Below are 21,990 nucleotides of genomic sequence, written 5' to 3' on the forward strand. Positions count from 1 at the left end.
CATGGCAATGAAACGATATATGGTGGAATGAATGTAAAACTAAAGTTCTCCCATGTAAAATATCATATAATTCACAATAAAACATGAAAAAAAAAATTAAGTTCAAGTTTTGATCAAGGTCCCAATTGATGGATCCTGATGAAAAGGAGAAGCATGGAACAGAACTTCAAATTCATGGAAACCAGACTTACTGGATCCACGGAGTCTGGGAGAACTCTCTAATCGAATGCCTGGAAATAATCTTTCAACCTTGAACTGAAACTATCCCAAGAAGCCATAGTCAAACTAATTAACAGAGTAGTCCAATTAATAAAGAGCCCCAAGTACGGTGCTGTTATGAAGAGTTCTCTATATGCGTGTAAGAAGTCCTGTAGGATAAGCTCTAGACTGCTAACCCCAAGGATGGCAGTTCAAACCCACCAGCTTCTCCTTGGAAGTCCTATGCAGGTTTGCCAGGAGTTGGAACTGACTCTACAGCACTTAGCAATAACAACAACAAAAAACTACGTGTGTAAACTGACAGCCGTTCATCCAAAGCACATATAACAAACAGCTTTAAGGAACAAAGAGCCTCACTTAACGGGAAGAGACTGAACGGTGACACGATGTGACGTTTGGAACCAACTGTGAATGGATCTGTTTGGTTGTGTATATTGTCACCAGAAATAAAAACCATATCTTTTCAAAATTCAGTTCAGCCAGAAACAAAAGGAGGAGACACTGCTTGATTCCGTTATATGAAATATTTTGAATAGGTGAATCCATCAAGACAAAAAAGATGGGTGGTTTTACCAAGAGATGAGAGGCGGGGCGCAAGGGGTGAAGGAGAAGGGTGAGGATGGAAGGAAAAATCATCAGTGTCCACTTAAAATTGGTAAATTGTTGTTGATGTTAAAATACATATAAACATCCATATAAAAACATGTGTGGGCTTTATTTCGGTCCTGATTCAGAAAACAAAGCTACAAAACAAAAACAACTTTCACACTCAAAAAAGGAAAGAAACAAAGACAATTAAGAAAATGTTCATACAAATGTGATATTAAAGAATTATTCATTTTAAAAATAGGTATACCTGGTGTGGCACTGTAGGATAAGCACCAGACTACTAACCTCAAGATCGGCAGCTCAAACCCACCCAAACCGCCCTATACAGGATCACTATGAGTAGGAACCGACACTCAGCAACAACATACCTACAGCAGTCAATGCTCTTTGGCAGTTAGCAAGGATGGGAAGGGGAAGGAGGGGGACTCAATCTCGAGAGAACAGACACTTGGCCTTTTGGGTGACAGATAAAGCAACAGCGAATGTAAACAAGGGAAACTATGACAATAAGCAATACACAAGATGAAGGGTTACACACAGCTGCTAACCAAGACGTTGGAGATTCAAGTCTACCCTGATGTACCTCAGAAGAAAGGCCTGGAGTTTTACTTCCCAAAGATCAGCCACTGAACACCCTATGGATCACAGTTCTCCTCTGACGCATACAGAGTCACCACGAGTCAGAACAGACTTGACAACAATTGGAAATACATCGGTGTTTACTGTAAAACTATCTCTTCGCAAAAAAAAGTATTTGCTGTATGTTTGAAAGCCAGAAATAAATAAACTCCATTCCTCAGTTGTATGCCACATTCCCCGTGCTCAACAGCCACCTGTGGCAAGTGACCATTCTATTGGACAGGGCACCTATAGAACATTCCATCACGGAAAGTGCTGCTGGACAGCCCTTTCTAGGGTCAGCTGAACACAGCTTCGAATCCCAGCTCTGCCACTTGCTAGCTGTGTGACCTCGGTGTTGTCATCTACAAAACCTGGTCAACAGCAACTGCTCGCAAGGGTACTGGAGGCATTAATGAAGTCAGTGCCCAAAGGGTCCAGCTCAGCAACAGGTATCATCATCCTTATGTCAGTGTCCTCCAAGGGCCACTGAGGCCAGGAAGGAAGAGAGATTTGCCCAGTGTCAGAGGTGTGACGGGTCTTCTTATCCCAAGCCATCTCCCTCTACAGACAGCTATCTCTGCCTCCCAAGACCCAGGACAAAGCCCCTCCGCACACCTGCCCAGATGTAGAAACACAAGTAGGAGGAGGTCGCCCATCCAAGATCTCTGGCTGAATCTCTCCTATCTGATGACAGCCTCCACTGAAACCCACAATTTTTGTCTTTTTGAGCTTTTCTAACCCCAAGTCACCACCACTTGTAATCTTTCACCATACTTACTCAATTATTACTTATTCAATTTATTACTCATGCTGAACAAATAATCCGAGATACTGGATTATATGAAAAGGAAGTATCATTAACAACCTTCCGTGTGCAGAGGATACACCCTTGCTTGTTGAAAGTAAATAAGACTTAAATACTTACTGATGAGGATCAAAAACCACAGCCTTTGGTTTGGACTGCACCTCAATTGAAAGAAAACAAAAATCCTCACTACTGGACCAATAAACAGCATCCATATAAATGGAGAAAAGACTGAAGTTGTCAAAGGCTTCATTTTGCTCGGATCAACCATCAACACTCATGGAATCAGCAGTCAGGAAATCAAACGAAGTATTGCATTAGGTAAATCTGCTGCACAAGACCTCTTTAACGTGTTCAAGAGCAAAGATGTCAGTTTGAGGACTAGGGTATGCCTGACCCAAGCCATGGTATTTTCAATAACCTCATATGCATGTGAAAATTGGACAATGAATAAGGAAGACCGTAGAAGAATTGATGTATATGAATTATGGTGTTTAAGAAGAATATTAAAGGTACCACGTATTGCTAGAAGTCTTGGAAGAAGTACAACCAGAATGTTCCTTAGAAGACAAGAAAGCCAGACTTCAGCTCTCATACTTTGGACATATTATCAGGAGGGTACAATCCCTGGAGAAGGACATCATGCTTGGTAAAGTGGAAGGACAGTGAAAAAGAGGGAGACCCCCAATGATATGGATTGGCACAGGGGCAGCAGCAATGGGCTCGAGTGTAGCAGCAACTGTGGGGATGGTGAAGGACCAGGCGGTGTTTCATTCTGTTGTACATAAGGTTGCTATGGGTCGGAACTGATTCAACAACAACCAACCCCCAAGTCAAGGAGCCTTGGTAGCACAACAGTTAAGCACTCCGTTATAAACTGAAAAGGTTGGCAGTCTGAACCCACTGAGCGGCAAGAGAAACACTTGGAAACCTGCTTCTATAACGATCATTGTTGTTGTTAAGTAGTTCGAGTCAGTTCTGATTCTTACAGGGTTTTTGAGGAAAAGCTAGCAGGTTTGAACCATCGACTTTGAGGTAAGCAGTCCAGTGTTTATCCTACAGTGCCACACCAGGATTCCATAAAGACTGCTGTTGTTATTGTTAAATGCCATCAAGTCAGTTCTGACTCATAGCGACCCTATATAGGATTTCCGAGGAGCGGCTGGTGAGCTTGAGCTGCTGACCTTGCAGTTAAACCACCCAGCGCAGTACCCCACAGAGCCACACCAGGAACCCCATAAAGATTACAGCCTAGAAAACCTGTGGGACTAGTCTATTCTGTCACATGGGGTCAGCGTGAGTCAGAATCCACTTATTGGCCCCTAAAATCAACAACCCGCGCCCAGTACTGCTCCCTCCCCTGGCACCTTGGGCCTGGCATCCACACCCAGTACTGCTCCCTCCCCTGGCACCTTGGCAGGTCTTGGTGCTTGGCTTCCAGTTCTCGTTGCTGATGATGGGCAGGCACATCTGTCCATTCTCATCCACGTTGGGGTGATAGATCTTGGTTGTGAATTTTACTGTGGGAGGTTTGAAAGGATACTCTTCGGGGAAAATGATGTTCAGGTTGAAGGCCTTGAGGTTATAAGGTGGTTCGTCCTGTGGAGAGAGAAAGGGGTCACTACTCCAAGAGTAGCTGCTCTAAACAGACCACCTTCCTCCCGAAGTTGTGGTCTGGTTCTCCTCCCACCCCACCCCAGGGTCCCAGACAGCCTCTGCTTCACTCCCAGGAAGAAACTTCAGCAGGGGGTACAGATGCACTCAACAATTGAGCCATGGAATAGTGGGAGGGAGTCCTGGTGTGGCTTGTGGGGTAAGTACCGGATGGCAAGGTCGGCGGTTCAAACTCACCAGTTGCTCCTTGGAAACCCTATACAGGGTTGCTATGAGTCGGAACCAACTCAACAACAACATGTGATGCCTGCCATGAGCCAGGCCCCATTCAAATCCCTTCGTGGAAAGCGGGGGGGACTGTCTGGCCCGCAGCCCATTTTGTTGTTTGTTGTTTGGTGAGCTTGAAATGCAGACCTTGCAATTCAAACTGACTTTGCAGTCCAGCACATTAGCCCACATGCAACACCACACCACAGCTCCATGCACTACACGTATGTCAGCTATTTTGTAAAAGGCACCCTGGTAATGCAATAGTTAAGCACCCAGTTGCTAGTCAGAGGAGAAGGATATCATGTTTGGCAAAGTATACAGTAAGAAAAAAAACAGGAAGACCCTCAAGGAAATGAAATGACACCAAATCTACTAAAGGGGGCTCAAACAGTTGTAAAGACAGCACCGCGCCGGGTGGTGTTTCCTTGTTATACACAAGGTCTGTGATGAATGGTAACCTAGCAGGGCACCTAACAACAAGAACTTGGATGACCCTAGCACAGAGCACAGAGGCCATTAGGCTGCTTCCAATGCACCAAGCCTTCCAGAACCTTCTTTATTGAGAAGACAAGGGTGAGGGCAGCCCAGACAGCAAAAGTAATGAAGTACAGAGTTAAGGTTTCCACAAAGCTCGTCCACTGAGGCCAGGGTGCATCTAAGAGATGAAGTAACAAGCGCGAAGATAAGAAATGTGCTTCGCTTTTATGGAATAAGAAAAGGCTGGAACCTTGAGGTACAGATAAGGGCCAGGGTGGAGACCTCAGAGAAGAAAGGGAGTGTCTCTGCAGGTGTGGGTTTGCAGGGGTTACGTGTGCAATTTCCCAGAGCATAACTGAGGGAGGAAGTAAAAGAGCCCTGGGGACCCGCCCCAGTTCAGCCTCAGCCTCTCTTGGGCTCAGTCTACTTATCTGTAAAATAAAGCTGAAAGTTTTAGTTTCTTCTAAGTTCTGGGTTAAATAAAGCCATTTGGGGGGCGGTCACATAGGGTTCACCCTGCTGTGTAGAAGTTCCTCCCTGTTCCTGAGGAGCTTCCAGGAGAATGTCATTGACACCTTGTAGAATACCTTGAAGCTGGAGGAGTCCTAACACTTCTTGGAAATACTTGGGCTGGGGAAGATCAAGGAGGAAGACAAGAAGGAATCCATCAGCTTATGGCAAACTCTGACAAGAAATACAGGGAGCGTGTTTGCGAAAGCTCTGGTGTCCAATCCATAGCAGAATTTTTTGGCCAAGTCTAAGTCAGAAGAGACCCAGGAAGAGGTACAGGGGCTTTTGGATACTTGGGTCCATGGTGGTCCTAAGTACCAGAAGCAAGTGTGCAAAGGTCTGACAGCTTTACTGCCCTGAGTATCCCCCAAAGTTCAGCAGCTGTCCCTGCAGACTCTCAGGACCACCCAGTCCATTACAGGAAACACACACCACAGCATCGTGGACTGCGGGCTGAAAGTGTCGCACACGATGCACCTGGAAGTCCAGATGAAGCCACTGAGCTGATCGGAGAGCCGGTCAACGATGAGGTGCACAAGGCGCCGCTCCAGGGCCTCGTGACGCTGCCGATACCGTCTGACAAGGAGAGCTCCAAATTACAGCCCAAGATCCTCAGTGGCACTGCAGCACTCCAGTTCACAGCCCAGCTGCCAGTGTTTCTGCACCAGGCTGTGGCTGCCAAGACCATAGGGGTCCTGGCACGCAGCAAACCTAAGCACCACCGAGGAAATGCTGCACCGGTGCAAGGCACACAGTCTGATGGCACCATGGGTAGCACCGACCACAGCAATAGCCAGCGGCCAGCCAGCCTCACGTTAGAGTACTATGTGCAGATGTTCCCAGCGGTGGAGGAGCATGGGGGAGGAGCTTTACAAGTTCTTCTTGAGCAATGCCAGGGACTTAGATGTGAAAATGGGCAGCATTGAGGTTTAAGACTTGGCAGCCAAGAAACTCAATGGTACTGAAGCCTTAAGCCTCTCTAGTGGCATCTACCGCAACATGAGCTTTGACTTTGACCCTTCTGAAAATGAGGAACCATTTAGTCTCCATCAGACACTTTCAGAAGAAGAACATAGAAGCGAAAGGAACACAGAGCCCAGGAGGCAACCTGGAAAAGCCAAGGCAGAAAGCCTGACACTTAGGAAGGAGCCTGGGCCAAGCTCTGGGTGCTCTGCCAGGCCCTCGCTGGGAGGCTGGGGTGAGGCACTGTGCTGAGGGAGAGCTACTGGCTGGGAAGAGTTCAGTAAATAGACTTGCTATCTGAAAAAAAAAAGTCTGAAAACCACACATCACTCATGGAGTGGTTAAAAGAGAGAACTCTGACGTCAGCTAAATTCTATCCCTACCATCCCATGCTGGATGACTTTGGATGAGTTACTTAGCCTCCATTTTCTCAACTATAAAAATAATTCAAGGAGTCCCTGGTTGGTGCAAATGTTAACACACTTGGCTGGAACCGAAAGGTTGGAGGTTCGAGTCCATTAGGAGGCACCTGGGAAGAAAGGTCTGGCAATCTACTTCCAAAAAATGGGACACAGTTCCACTCCAACACACATGTGGTCACCATGAATCAGAATCAATTCAACAGCAACTGGTTGTTGTTGTTAAGTGCCATCGGGTCGACTTCAACTCACAACAACTCTATATAGGGTTTCCAAGGAGCAAGTGATGGGTATGAACCACCAACCTTGTGATTTGCAGTCAGTGCTTATCCTACAGCACCACACCAGGAGTTTGTAGCAACTGGTTGTTGCTGTTGTTGTTGTTAAGTGCCGTTGAGTCAGTTCTGACTCATAGTGACTCTGTATAGGGTTTCCAAGGAGCAGCTGCTGGGTTTGAACCACCAACCTTACAGCTTAAACTGACCTTGCGGTCCAGTGCAGAATCCTGCAGTGCCCCATTAATACTACCTTCCTCCTTGGGTGGTTGTGAAAATTCACGATAACCTCAAACAAAGCATATTTAGAACAGTGGTCAGCCCAGAGGGGGCTTCTCAATAATAAATAAATAACTCTGTTAGCTTCAAAGAGCCTGGCAAAGCTGTAAGAAAAGCACCAGACTCGTAACCATAAAGTTGGTCATTAAAATCCACCAGCTGTTCAGAAGGAGAAAGATGAGGCTTTCTGCTCCCATAAAGATTTGCACCGTTGGAAGTCCTCTATCGAGTCTCTATGAGTCTGAATCAGACTCAATGGCAGTGGGTTCTATTAGCATCAAAAGGGCTTTTAGCCGCAACCTTCTATGGCCAAGATCAGAGGAGTGGCTGGAGACTAAGCCTTTAAAATGGAACCTGTCTGTCCAGCCCACAGACCTTCCCTGGCTGTCCTTCCCCATTGGTCAACCACCCCTCCTTTACGGCTTCACCAGAACCCCCTGGCTAGAGAGTCAACATCAAGCGTTGGCCCCCAGTCCTGGGGGCTCCTCCCAACAAGCATGCTTCTTTAGGACCCCTGTCTGGCTGCCAGATGCTTGGCTGGCTCCTGGGGTGTACCTACCCACCTCAGTCTTGCCAGCCCTTGTTGTTGTTGTTGTTATGTGCCGTGGAGTCGGTTCCCACTCATAGCGACCCTGTACAGGGTTTCTGAGGCTATAAATCTTTAAGGGAGCAGAAAGTTTCATCTTTCTCCTGCAGAACAGCTGGTAGTTTCAAACTGCTGATCTTGCGATTCGCAGCCTGATTCGTAACCACTATGCTACCAGAGCTCCTTAAGGTCCTCTAATTTCCCAGTATTTCCCCAAATGTGACCATCCCTAGCTTTTCCTTCTGCCTTTTTCCTTCCCTTCACTCTCACCATCTCAAAGCTGGCCTCCTTTGGAGACCTAATCAGTCCCTGTAGTTTCTTCCAGCATCTTCTTCCCCTGGTACTGATAAGTGTTCCCAAGACAAGCCAAGGAAGTGAACTTCTTCAACCGAGCAACACAAGGAACCTGACTGAAGGTTCAAATGTCGACCCAACTCAAACCTGTCCCATTTTTCTGAACTACAGATTAGGTGGCAGGGAAGAGATGGCACAACACAAAAGTAGACTCCAACTTACAGTGACCTAACAGGATACAGTAGAACTACTTCACGGGGTTTCCGAGACTGTACATCTTTTTGGGAACAGCCTCTTTTGAGTTTGAACCTCTGACTTTGTGATTAGAAGCCCAATGCTTAACTCATGGCACTACCAGAGCCCCTGAACCCCTGTATTGTAAGACATCCAAATCCTAAGTAATAAGATGATTTGTTCTTCTTAATAAATTCTCTTTCCATTCCAAAGAACTTTGACTGCCAAAAAAGCTCAAATGCTTTCATTTTCATTTCCAAGTGGCCAAAGGACTCCTGGTGTGGCGCTGTGGGCTAATGCGTCAGACTGCAAAGCCATCTGAACTGCAAAGTCAGTGGTTCAAGCTCACCAGCTGCTCCTTGGAAACCCAATACAGGGTCGCTATGAGTCGGAACTGACTCAACGGCACTTAACAACAACAACAAAGGTATACCAACGAATTTCTATAAGAAAGTAACTTCTGCCACTTAGGAAATGGCAAAATAAAGACCATGCACTCCAATAAATTCTTTGGATTATGACTTCTGAAGGGAGATTTTTATCAAAATGATATCAAGTAATAAGCAGAGAGACGTGAGAACAGTTGTTTTTGTTAAGTTTGTTGAGTCAGTTCAGACTCATAACAATCCTGTGTATGTTTCTGAGGAGTGGCTGGTGAGTTAGCAGTCCTACAGTGGCACACCATGACTCCTGGGAGATAAATTAATTATGTTATCATGTGGAACAATAATTTCTGAAATTAGTCTTTAAAAGAAAAACCTCATTTTAGATTTAGGGGAGCAAATTCTACCAACTGTTGGAATCCCGGAAGCTTGCACCTGATCCTTGGCCCCAACCCAGTCTTTCCCCACTCACCACCCCCACTCAGTTTTCATCAGATCAATCCTGACTCATGGCAACCCCATGTGTGTCAGAGTAGAACTGCGATCCATAAGGTTTAATCTTTCTAAAGTAGGTTGCCAGGCCCTTCTTCCAAGGAACCTCAGGGTGGGTCTGAACTTTCAGTTCATAATCAAGCGCTTAACCATTTGAGCCAGGGACTCCTTGACAAAATGCTAGACGATCTCTTTTTTAATTCTTTACCTGATGTCTTTCATCTGCATCCATACAGACGGGAGTCTCCACCAATGGTAGCCTCCAGTGAGCGGATCCTACGCAAGATAAATTCCTGCCCAGCCCTGCCCCCTCCCCACCCATGTCCTTGGCATGAGCTGCCCCAGTCCAGAGCCGAACCCCCATGGACACTCACAGGCAGCAAGAGCATGTGCCACACCAGGACGTCGGCATCTTTGCTGACCAGGTTCCGCAGGTACCGGGGAGGCTCCCTCTGCAGATCTTCCAGCTCCTGGGGGGTGAACATCGAGAGGGCAGTTGGCCTTGTCCTTTCCTCCTGGCCAGCAGCAAGCTGCCCTCTCCCAAACAGGACATGCTAGGAGGCCGAAGCGTTTTGAGCACTTAGTATGCATCAAGACCCCTCAGTGGTGAAAATGGTTTGCATTCTTGTCTGCTAACCCAAAGGTTAGTCCTGGGGTGGCGCTGTGGGTTAATGCGCCAGACTGTAAAGCCGTTTGAACTGCAAGGTCGGCAGTTCAAGCTCACCAGCTGCTCCCCGGAAACCCTATACAGGGTCCCTATGAGTCAGAACGGACTCGACAGCACTTAACAACAACAAGAACAACAACCCAAAGGTTGGTGGCTCAAACCCACACAGTGCAGTCATACAACAAAGGCCTGGTGACCTGCCTTCGTTGAGATGACAGCCCAGAGAAGTCTATGAAGCAGTTCTACTCTGCAATACATGGGGTCGCCATGAAGTCAGAATTGACATGACAGCATCAGGTTTGCGGTTTTGTGTGCATCAAGCACGGCGATAAGTGTTTGAAGTTAATTATAGGATTTCAGCCTTACAACTCAGGGAATACCAGATGTAAGGAAGACCCAGATGACTTTCTCCCAAATAAGAAAACTTGGAGTGAAACCATCTTACAAGTCTTCTCTCCTGAAGCTGAGGTACTTGACCCTCTTGCCCTATTCCTAGAGAATTACTAGGTCTTCATTCTCTCCCTCCTACCTTACCCTCCCATCAGCACCCATAAATACCTAGCATGACAACAGATACACACACACAGTGCTCGTGGCAGACTGGGTGGCTGCAAAGACACCAGCTCATCCTTATGGGACTCCACTAAATCAGGGTTGGGGAAGGGAAATAACTCAGGCGGACCATGTTGTTGTTAAATTGCCGACCCACAGCGACCCTGTATAGGGTTTCCGAGTTGTGGTTGGTGAGCTTGAACCACCGATCTTGTGGTTCAAGCAGATTTTGCAGTCCAGCGCATTGACCCACAACACTACTCCAGGACTCCCTAACGACAGGCCATAGTGAATGAGAATGAGGAGAACTCTACACACCAAGTAGAGAAGCAAGAGCCGGGAGGGTGTTACCTTGACAATCACCTGGACCCAGTCACCTCAGTAGCCACTGACAGAGCATTCTCCCTCGACCAAGACATGCCTCGGCCTCCAGATCGTGCATGGAGTAATAGAGGAAACATGGATGCGATTACATGAATGACATGTGTGAACACATGAATGGGGGAGGAGAAGAGAGGGAGCAGAGGGGTTTCCCAGAGGCTGTGCTTGGTGAGCTGGACCATGCCAGATAGATACACAGGAGTCTAGCATGCAGAGAAGACGAACAGCCAAGACAGAGGGCCCGAGTAGAGCAAATGTGCATCCACAGATTAGTAGTTATTACAGAAAAAGTGTTTCATGAGCAAGTATGCTTGAGAAACACTGGGCTAAACAGCATTCTTTCTTGCAGGATTTTTCAGAGCCTTTTGATGATTATGACTCTAAAACTATGAACCCATAGAATGCAGTACTTCTCAAATGTATTGGACCCCCTCACTGTCTCTTTGGTGACTATACAACAGTTCCCCCCAAAAAAACAAACAAATTTAAAATGGCATTCAAGGACACGTCATATTCTTCTGGAACACCCAAATGGTGTAAAACTGTTGGTTCTCAACCAGGGGCAATTTAACCCCCAGAGACCATCGCCAATATCTACAGGCATTTTTGATTGTCACAAAAGGAGGGTGGGGATACTACTGACATCGAGTGGGTAGAGGCCAGGAGTTTTGCTAAATAAAGAATTATCGAGCCAAACATCAATAGTACTGAGGTTGAGAAACTCTGGTGTAAACAAACACAGAGAGAATGTTCCCAAACTCAGTTCCCAGTTAACAAGGGGCCCTTTAACACTGACAATTATCTGAATTTTCTAACCCCTACTCCCCACTTTATCCCAGCAAGCTGCTTCCCATGTATCTTTTACCTAAACTAGAAGTATCTGCTTCTACAAGTAAACGTCTAGTTCCAGTATCATTTGCTATTCTTCGGCAAGGATAAGCCTAAGGTTAAACAGAGAAGATCTGGAATGGGCATTTCCCTGATGTGACAGAAAATAGGAATAGTTAGGATTTTATCTATTATAGGTGAGGTCTGCCAATACTCTCGCAACACCTAAAGATGATGTAACCAAACCTAGGACACACAGCTCTTTCCTGAAGTCTGTTAAGAAATCACCTGACTTGGAGGAATCAAAAATGAAAGTAGAGGAGCCATTGAAAGAGACTGGTTTTGGAGTTCCCGGGACCTGGCTCAAATCCTAGCCCTATCTTTTCCTACTAGGCTGACCATGGACAAATGAGTTCTTTTATATGAGCATCAGTGCCCTCATCTATAAAATGCGCAGACACAGTAGCTGTGATAATAAATGAACTGATAACTGAGAAACTGCCTAGCACTTAAAGATCCCAGTGTGATCAATAAAACCAGTTGTCACTTAATCGATTCCAACTCACGGCTACCCTATGTGTATGAGCGCAGAACTACACAATTGTCAAAGGTGAGTTTTTGGAGGCAGATCACCAGAGCCTTCTTCCAAGACACCTTGGGTGAACTTGAACTCCCAACCTGTCAGCAGCTGTGTGTGTTCACCAGTTTGCGTCCCCAAGGATCTCCAGTGTGATAGATACTAGTTCCCACCTCTTTTCCACCAGAAAAAACCCTACCTCACATTAGTAACCTTCACATTTCATTTCTTCTGCGCTGAGCCTACTCTCGGTGACTCAGTCTGAGACCATCTACTCTTAGGGTACCCGGAAAGCAAGCACCCCCTTCCCCTCCACTCTGCAGTTTAGGGGGATAAGTTGGGAGAGACTCATAGTCTGGGAATGTCAGACCCACTTCACCAACGTTTATCTCCACCTCCTGCTACACCTGGATCGATCTCCCCCAAATTTCCCACCTCCCCATCCTTCCAGATACGATCTCATACTGTGCCCCTGATTGAAATGGAGGCTCCAAGAGGACAGGGACATTCGCCCTTTGCTCAGGGCTGCCTCCCTCCCACCTAGACCAGGCCATACATAGTGGGCATTCCATAGCATCTTCGAAAGGGATGAAGCGTATGCCACCGTGCCAGGAGCCTTCTCCGCTCAGCCTTGGCATGGCTTCATCAGGAGAATGCCAGGGGAACTTTGCCCATCAGTATACTAGGTTATTTTGGACTCTAGTCCAGGAGGTATCCGTCCAGGGGGCAGGCCATAAGCTATCCCAAGGCTAGGACCTTGTCCTTTAAGCTCGGTCCAGAGCCCACTCCCCACCCCCAGCAAAGTGCCTGTTGCCAGGGCGACAACAAGGCACCATACATAACTCACTGCCATCGAGCCGATTCTGACTCATAGCTAACCTACAGGGCAGAATAGAACTCCTATTTAGGGTTTCGCGAAAGACTGTAAATCTTTATAAAAGCAGACAGCCTCATCTTTCTCCCTGCCCCCACCCCCAACGGACGATGGGTTTGAACCGTCCACCTCATGGTTCACAGCCCAGCGCTTAAGCAACTGGGTCATCAAGGCTCGTTTCCCTCATTGTTAACTGCTGCTAAGTCGGTTCTGATTTATAACGACTCTATATAAGGTCTCCGAGGACCGACTGGTGGGTTTGAACCACCTACCTTGTGATCTAGTGCTTATTCTACAGCGCCACACCAGGATTACATTCCCGAAACTTGGACATACGTAATTTTCACAAGTTTCTGGCACAAGTGAAACCGAAACCAATTTGGGGGCTACTGCGATCCGCTCACCTCATTCCCAGCTGAATTCAGGGCGCCAGCGACACCCCACCTCCCGTGCCCCTACCTCCTCAAATCCCAGTTTGGGCCCCTGTCGCAGACACCTTCTTCCCCTGGGGAGAGGGCAGGGGACGGCAAGGATTCAGCCAGCCCTATTAACTGACAAATGGATGCACTCAGAGAGCCAGCTGGGGAAGGGATGGAAGGACAAGGGAGCAAGAGCCAGGGAAGGAATGGAGTGGGAAGCGCGAGCCCCTCCCCTCCACTCCCCTCCCCCCGGGAATGAGGGATGTCCCACTGGCGGTTACCTTCGCCACCCGCTTGCACGCCGACATCTCGTGTTGGGAAACAGCGAACGCCAGCTGACCGAGTCCTGGGACTCGGCGCCCCGCCCCGGGGACCCCACCTCCGAGCGCTCCGCCCACACCCTGTTCCGCTCCACCCACGCCATTGCCAGGCGTCGCTGACCTGCGTTCCAGTAACTTCACAGAGATGAGGGGTCCTGCGGGGAGGAGGGCTTGGATTCCTGGGGTTCGCGCTCTTTGGGGGAGACTCGGCGGTTTCTGGAGCGCACTGCGTGCCTGGTGTCTGCGTCCCGCTTGGGGGCGCCCTGTACCAGGCGATGAGTGCACTGAGCGCTAGGCTGGGGCCGTTCATCCGGGTGTTGGTCCCTGCCGGGGGCTGCGCCACGAATTCCTCGCCTTCAGCCCTCTTCTCACCACCGTAAATACATCCTTGCTATAAATAAACGCAGGACACTTGCTGTGCAAACGCCGTTCTGCATCAGATCCCTAGGCGGCCTCCACCATCAGATCGCCTCCCTGAGCCCCTTGTCTAGCGAACTCCTGGAGCAGTCCCTTCCTCTGCTTGGGCCCAGTGCCCATCTCTATAAATGGGGATCCTTTGTGCTGTCGAGCATTCGGCGGCAAAACTGCAAGGACTGTTCTCGCAGATGAAAATCACCACAAGAGGGCGCTGCTTGGACCCGTTCTGGTTTTTTGTCGGGCGGGGGGGGGGGCGTCGCTTGTGTGTCCTTCCGGTCTTTTACTATCAGTGCCGAGCTCATGTCAGTTTGAGAAACAGTTGGGTGGGGGAAGCGCCAAGACAGATTTCAGGAGCCACCTCCCCCCTAAAAAAGGGAAGCCCTTAACCTCCCTTAAGTTACCACTGAGTCATTCGCAGTGTGGCCTACTATGCGTCCCCATACACAGACAGACGTTTACACTCCTCTGGGCAAGGGCAAAGACCCCTCTCCCAGACTAAAGTTGAGCCCACCTGGAATAGCAACCCCTTAGCACCCAGCGCCTTGTGGGAAAGTCTCAGAATTCCTAGGCTCTGAGCCCTTCTTCTTTCCCCTCAAACCAAAGTCCCCGCCCCCCCCCCTTCAGCCAGATAAGAGAGGAAATCAGCGTATTTTGAGCTCAGGATTCTCAAATGTCTGTTTTGTTGTCTATTATTGCTGCAACACAATATCACAGTGAGTGGCTTTGAAGGACATAAATTTATTTCTTCACAGTTTATAGAAACTAAAAGTACAAATCAATGTCTTGGCAGCAATTCCTACCATTCCTTGTGGGTTGTCGCCAACAGTCCTTGGTTCCTTAGCTTATAGATGATCCTCACATAGGGCCTCTCCCTCACCTCTCAAGTTCCCATTGCCCTGTATCTAAGTTACTCTTTTAGTAACTCAGAAGTGATTAGATTTGTTGTTGCTGTTAAGTGCCATCGAGTCGGTTCCGACCCATAGCGACCCTGTACAGGGTTTCCGAGGGTGTAAATCTTTACGGGAGTAGAAAGCCTCATCTTTCTCCCGCGGAGCGGCTGGTAGTTTCGAACCGCTGACCTTAAGGCTCGCAGCCCGATTCGTAACCACTACGCTACCAGATTAGATTTAGAACCCATCTAATTTACTGGTGATTGGAATGCCAAGATTGGAAACGTAGAGGAGGGATCAGTAGATGGAAAATATGACCTTGGTGATAGAAACTATGCTGGTGGTGGTTATGTGCCGTGGAGTCGGTTCCGACTCATAGTGACCCTGTACAGGGTTTCCGAGGCTGTAAATCTTTATGGGAGCAGAAAGCCTCATTTTTCTTTTGTGGAACAGCTGGCAGTCTCGAACTGCTGACCTTGTGGTTCACACCCCAATTCGTGACCACTACGCTACCAGAACTGGAGACCGCATGAAAGAATTTTGCAAGACCAATGACTTATTCATTGCAAATACCTTTTTTAAACTCCATAAAAGCCTACTATACACATGGATCTCACCAGATGGAATACAGAGAAATCAAGTGGACTACATCTGTGGAAAGAGATGATGGAAAAGCTCCATAATCACTGGCCAAAACAAGGCCAGGGGCAGATTGTGAAACAGACAATCAATTGCTCATATGCAAATTCAATCTGAAGCTGAAGAAAATGAAAATAAATCCATAAGAGCCAAACTATGACCTTAAACATATCCCACCTGAATTTAGAGATCATCTGAAGGACAGATTTGATGCATTAGACACTAAAGACTGAAGACCAGAAGAGTTGTGAGATGACATCAAGAACATCATACAGGAAGAAAGCAAAAAGTCGTTGAGAAGACAAGAAAGAAGGAAAAGATCAAAATGGATGTCAGAAAAGACCCTGAAACTTGCTCTCCAGCATAGAGATGGAAGAAGTGAAAAGGATGGAAGAAGTGAAGAGGCACAAAAGCTTAATAGAAAATATCAAGAGTCAGCTCGAGAAGACAGTCAAATATTATAACTACATGTGCAAAGATCTGGACTTGGAAAACCAAAAGGAAGAACACGCTCAGCATTTCTCAAGCTGAGGGAACTGAAGGAATCTGTGGGCAAAATATTGAATGATGCAGAAAGCATCAAAAGAAGCATCAATGGAAGGAATACACAGAGTCACTATACCGAAAAGAAATGGTCAATGTTCACCCATTTCAAGAAGTAGCATATGATCAAGAGCCAGTGATCCTAAAGGAAGCAATCCAAGGTACATTGAAGTCATTGGCAAAGACCAAGGCACCGGGAATAGATGGAATACAAATTTAAATCTTTCAATTAACTGATGCAGCACTAAGAGCACTCACTCATCTATGCCAAGAAATTTGGAAGACAACTACCTGGCCAACTGACTGGAACAGATCCATATTTGTGCCCATTCCAAAGAGAGGTGACCCAACAGAATGCGGAAATCATTGGACAATATCACTGATTTCCCATGAAAGGAAAGGTTTTTTGTTTTTGTTTTTTAAGCTTTTATTGTGAATTGATGATACGCTACATGGCAGAACATCAGTTTTGCACTCAACTAATTGAAGTTTATGGTATTTTCAGTAACCTCATATGCATACGAAAGCTGGGCAGTGAATAAGGAAGACTGTAGAAGAATTGATGCTTTTGAGTTATGGTGTTGGAGGAGAATATTGAAAGTGCAATGGGCTGCCAAAAGAACAAACAGATCTGTGTTGGAAGACGTGCAGCCAGAGTGCTCCTTGGAGGCCAGGATGCCCAGACTTTGTCTCTCATACTTGGGACATATTGTCAGGAGGGACCTAGTCGCTTCTTAACATTATTCCCCCCTTTTACCCATTCCAACCATGTCACAATCCCTGTATCCCAGAGCCCTGTTGTTCTAAGGTTGTGCATACATCATTATTTACCTCTATCCCACTTAGCCCATGCAAACCTGCCTAATTGCTTTCCCATCCACCTTGTTCTTCCATTCCCCTACACCTTCTTTTGTATTGCCCCCTCCCCAGCACCCAAACTATTCTGTATCTATTCCCTACCCTGTGCTCCACCTTTTCCTCCCTTCCCTAACCCCACTCCCCTCAAGTCCCAGTAACCAGCAAAGAATCCCCACACACCCCCATTAGTATGGGTTCTTTTTCTTAGTCTGTAGAAGTACAGTAGTGGTCCTATGCTATATTTCTCCTTTGTGACTGACTAACTTCACTCAACATAATGTCCTCAAGGTTCATCCATGTTATGTGATAGCTTACAGTTTCCTTGTTATTCTTCAAGGTAGCATAATATTCCATTGTGTGTATGTACCACAGTTTGTTTATCCTGTAAAGATATACAGCCTCAGAAACCCTGTACAGGGTCGCTATAAGTCAGAACCGACTCCACGGCACATAACCAACTAACCAACCAATGGCTAGTGATCGTGAACATTTCTTCATGTGTTTGTTGGCTGCCCAGATCTCCTCCTTGGTGAAGTGTCTGTTTATGTCCTGTGCCCATTTTTTAATTGGGTTATTTGTCTTTGTCTCCCTTCCCCCCCCCCTTCTGTGGATTCCCTTTTTACTCTTTTGGTGAAGTCTTTTGATGCACATAAATTTTTAATTTTTAGTATGTCCCAATCACCTATTTTGTCTACTTTTGTTTGTGTAGTGTTCAAAATGTTTGGTAGTCTATGTATTCCCTGAATTAGAGCTCTCATATTTGTCCCTATTTTTTCATTGATGGCCTTCATAAATCTGGGGTTCACATTTAGGTCTCTAATCCATGCTGAGTTGGTTTTTGTATAAGGTGTGACCAACCTCCCTCTTTCATATATTACCTTCGCAGTCACCCAAGTTAATGCAGCATGTCTATCTTCTCCCTTTCCTCCTACCCTTGGTAACCATTTTCTTGACTTTTTATAATATTGGTCTCATATAATATCTGTTCTTTTGTGATTGACTAATTTCACTCAGTACTATGAATTTTTTACTTAGAAAAATAGTTGCACCATTGCCCTAAGGCAGCAAACTCAGGAATGCAGGAATTTCTGTTCTTCCTTCTCAGTAATCCCTGAGCATCTGGCATCATTTAAATAATAAGAAGGAAGATTATTGTAACTATCTCTTACTGACCACTGTTCTAAGTTCTTTAGTTCTTTAGAACTATCAGCTCACTGTTCTTCACATTCACCTGTGAGGTATATGTATCATATTGCTGTTAAGGGCTGTGGAGTCTGTTCCGAGGAACAGACTGTGGGGGTTGAACTGCTATTAGCCCCTTTTTACAGTTGAAAAAGCAGAGCCACAGACAGGTTAAGTACCTTGCCCAAAGTTATTCAGCCAATAATGGAAGAGTAGGAATTCCAACCGGATTATTTATAACTTGGGCTTACAATTTCTTCCACTTTTATGAGCTCAGTTTCTCATGGTGCTGGGAGGCAGGTAGGTCTACCAGGAAGATGCTAGGGAGGTTCTACGGCTTACCCAAGGCCATACGGTGTGTAGGTGAAACCAGAACCGGGATCTTGTGGCTCCCAGCCCAGGGCTTGTTCTGACAATAAATGTCTGTGTTGTACAAGGACATGCATGACATGTGGGTCACTCAACTGTTGAGTGTGTGCCATCAAGTCAGTTCAGACTCATAGAGACCCTGTATAGGGTTTCCAAGGAGTGGCTGGTGAGTTTGAACCAAATGGTACAAACAAACCTTGTGTCTCAGTGCTTTATCCTTATCCCGCAGCACCACTAGGAGACACTTTTTACATCTCTCTGATCCAGTCCCTGCATTTGTTCACACATTCCATACCACTTAGGAACACCTATAGTACGAGGCCCTATGCTGACTCTGTGTTTTACTTATGAGTACAAGAGATGGCGTCTTTATAGATAACAAAAGTCAGGAGAAAGACCTCTAAACTTGGCTTTTCAAAACTCAGCTCTACCAACTCTCCCCCTTCCCTGTTGACTGTGAGGATAAAATGGGATTGTGGGTGAGGGGGCGCCTTGTAGGTGATAGCACACTTCCCTGTTTATAGGACTAGCTGGGGGAGGCTTCAGAGAGCTCAGGTTATTCTGAGGGCTTTGAGAGCCTGCCTAGAACACAGAGGGTGGGGGTAATGTACCCTTCTGGGGGTGGGGGGGTGGAGTTCACAGCTCTCAGGGAACCAACTGAAGACCAGAACTTCCTGCTGCTTTTGTTTGAGGACGGGGTACCTTCTCCAGGCCCCTTCCCATCTCTCCCTTCTCTTGGATTAGTCACATGCACACACATGTACACTCACAATATGCATACATACATACACATATATAATTCACACATAATACATATAATACCTATTTGTGCCCATACCCACACACATATATATACATATACACAATGCATGCATACATAATACATATACACACAACACATATACATATATACACACCCAATGCACACACTTATATACACGTCCATATCCGAAGTCCTGTATGGTGCTGTAGGATAAAGCACTGGCCCACAAGGTTGGTTTGAACAGCAAAGCTAGTGGGTCCTCGGTAACCCTATACAGGGTCACTATGAGTCAGAACCAGCTCTACAGCACTGAACAACAACAACAGCATACCCACGTATTTACATGACAAACACATATACATACAACACAAAACACGTGCGCACACACAACACACATATATAACCATGTATGTATAACACTGTACATGTACATAGGAAATATGCACAACACGCAAACATATATATGCCCATTAACACACATACAGGCATATGATGGTATTTCCAGATATTCATGGGAAAATTCCATTTCTTTTCATTCCACTTTTCTACCAACTTTTGGAAGCCACTTCGTCTACATACATCCACACATATGCACAGTTACATTTGATGTTGCTGTTGCTGTGTGCAGTCAAGTCAGTTCCGACTCATGGCAACCCTGTATAGGATATCTGAGAGCAACTTGTAGGTTTGAACTGCTAACCTTGTGGTTAACAGTCCACTGCTTATCCTACAGCACCACACCACAGCCCAATACAATATACACACACATATAAATACACATGCACACACATACCCCCCCCCACACACAATACGCTCACAGTTCTCACAGGTTGCACCCCAATGAAGGTGGAGGGGAAGGGCACAAAACAGAGGTGGTTATAGAATTCAGATGCCCCAGGAGATGAGCTGGGGGTCTCCACACAAGAGCAGGGGAGATGACCTGCTGAATCAAGGGACCTGCTTCCCCAGCCTGGCTCAGAGCTTTGCTCCCATGCTCAGTGTGGGGCTCTGGAAAAGTCAGGTAGCAGTGATAACAGTGACCCCACAATGACCCCACAGTGACCCCACAGACAGTAACTCTCCTGTACTGAGCAGGGCAGGCACTGGGTAAGGGCTGGACTTGTGTTGCCATGACCGATCTGTTTAATAATCCTCACTTGATTTTCACTCCAATTTCATGAAGTAGGTTATTTTATGATCTTCATTTCACAGGTGAAGAAAACACCTGAGAGGAGCAGGAACACTTGGCCAAGGTCTCTACCAGATGACTTCCTGCTTCAGCCACTGGCGGCAATCCTCTGCCTCAGTCCCCTCGTGGGACAAAGGAGGGTGACAATCTGTCCTGGTGGCTTTACAAAGTTGTCCCTGGAGGACTCGCTGTTGCTGCAATGTGACATCACCTGTAAGTTGCTACACTTGTTCTTAAGTGTCAGGGAGTCAGTTCCCACTCAAAGTGACCCTGGGTAGGGTTTCCATGGACCCCTGGTGTGGCGCTGTGGGGTAATGCACTTGACTGCAAAGTCAGTTTGAATTTCAAGGTCAGTGATTCAAGCTCACCAAATGCTCCTTGGAAACCCTATACAGGGTCACTCTGAGTCAGAACCGACTCGACAGCACTTAACCACAACAGCAATCAGTTCACAAGACTCCTGGTGTGGTGTTGTAAGAGCAGCACTGGACTTTGAACCACAAGGTCAGCAGTTCAAACCCACCAGCTGCTTCTTGGAAACCCTATACAGGGTCACAATGAGTCAGAACCGACTCGAAGGCACTAACAACAACAACTTAACAATCATGCCACAGAGGTCCTGATGTGGTGTTGTAGGATAATCGCTGGACTGCTAACCACAAGCTAATCCTTGGAACTAACTTGATAGCACTTAACAACAATCATGCCACAAGCTACCCTGGTGGCACTGTAGGGTAAGCACTGGACTGCTAACCTCAAGGTTGGCATTCCAAATGCCCCAGCTTCTCCAAGGGAGAAAGATGAGGCTTTCTGCTCCCAGAGGGAAGACTATAGAAGAATTGATGTATTTGAGTTACAGTGTCAGAGAAGAATATAAAGTACCATATACTGCCAGAAGAACAAACAAAGCTGTGTTAGAAGAAGTACATCAGAACGTTCCGTTTAATCCAGGATGGCGAGACTTCGCTCTTACTTCGGACATATTGTCATGAGGGATCAGTTCCTGGATAAGGACATCATGCTTGGTAAAGTGAAGGGTCAGTGAGGAAGAGGAAGATCCCAAGGAGATGATTGGCACAGTGGCAGCAGCAATGGGGTCAAGTGTAACAGTGGTGAGGAGGGCACAGGACTGGGCAGTGTTCTGTTCTGTTGTTCACAGGGTCACCCTGAGTCAGAACCAACTTGAAAGCACCTAACAAGAACAAAGAGTTAGTTACAGCTTCAAAAAACTCTAAACAGGGTCACTATGAGTAGGAATTGACTTGATGGGAGTGAGTGTGTGAATCACTCCAGGAAGGTAGAACAAGGGATATCAGTGTTGACGTCAGATGGATCTTGGCTAAAAGTACAGAATACCAGAAAGATATTTACCTGTGCTTTATTGATTATGTTAAGGCATTCCACTGTGCAGATCATAACAAGCTGTGGATAACAATTTGAAGAATTCCAGGACACTTATTTGTGCTCATGAC

At 46.6% G+C, this 21,990-nt stretch overlaps 1 protein-coding gene across 1 annotated transcript in view; it reads right to left on the reverse strand.

The window, feature by feature from the left end:
- UBE2L6 (ubiquitin-conjugating enzyme E2L 6) overlaps positions 1-13,656 on the reverse strand; it is a 20,905-nt gene extending 7,249 nt beyond the window's left edge. Inside the window, exons 1-3 of the mRNA XM_006875750.1 lie at positions 13,630-13,656; positions 9,425-9,520; positions 3,667-3,853 (exon numbers count right to left, since the gene is read on the reverse strand). Of these exons, the coding sequence (XP_006875812.1) occupies positions 3,667-3,853; positions 9,425-9,520; positions 13,630-13,656 (310 nt within the window). The remainder of the gene's footprint in view (positions 1-3,666; positions 3,854-9,424; positions 9,521-13,629) is intronic.
- Positions 13,657-21,990: the final 8,334 nt, after the last annotated feature.

The sequence above is a fragment of the Chrysochloris asiatica genome, unplaced genomic scaffold, assembly GCF_000296735.1.
Source record: "Chrysochloris asiatica unplaced genomic scaffold, ChrAsi1.0 scaffold00339, whole genome shotgun sequence".
NCBI lineage: Eukaryota > Metazoa > Chordata > Mammalia > Afrosoricida > Chrysochloridae > Chrysochloris > Chrysochloris asiatica.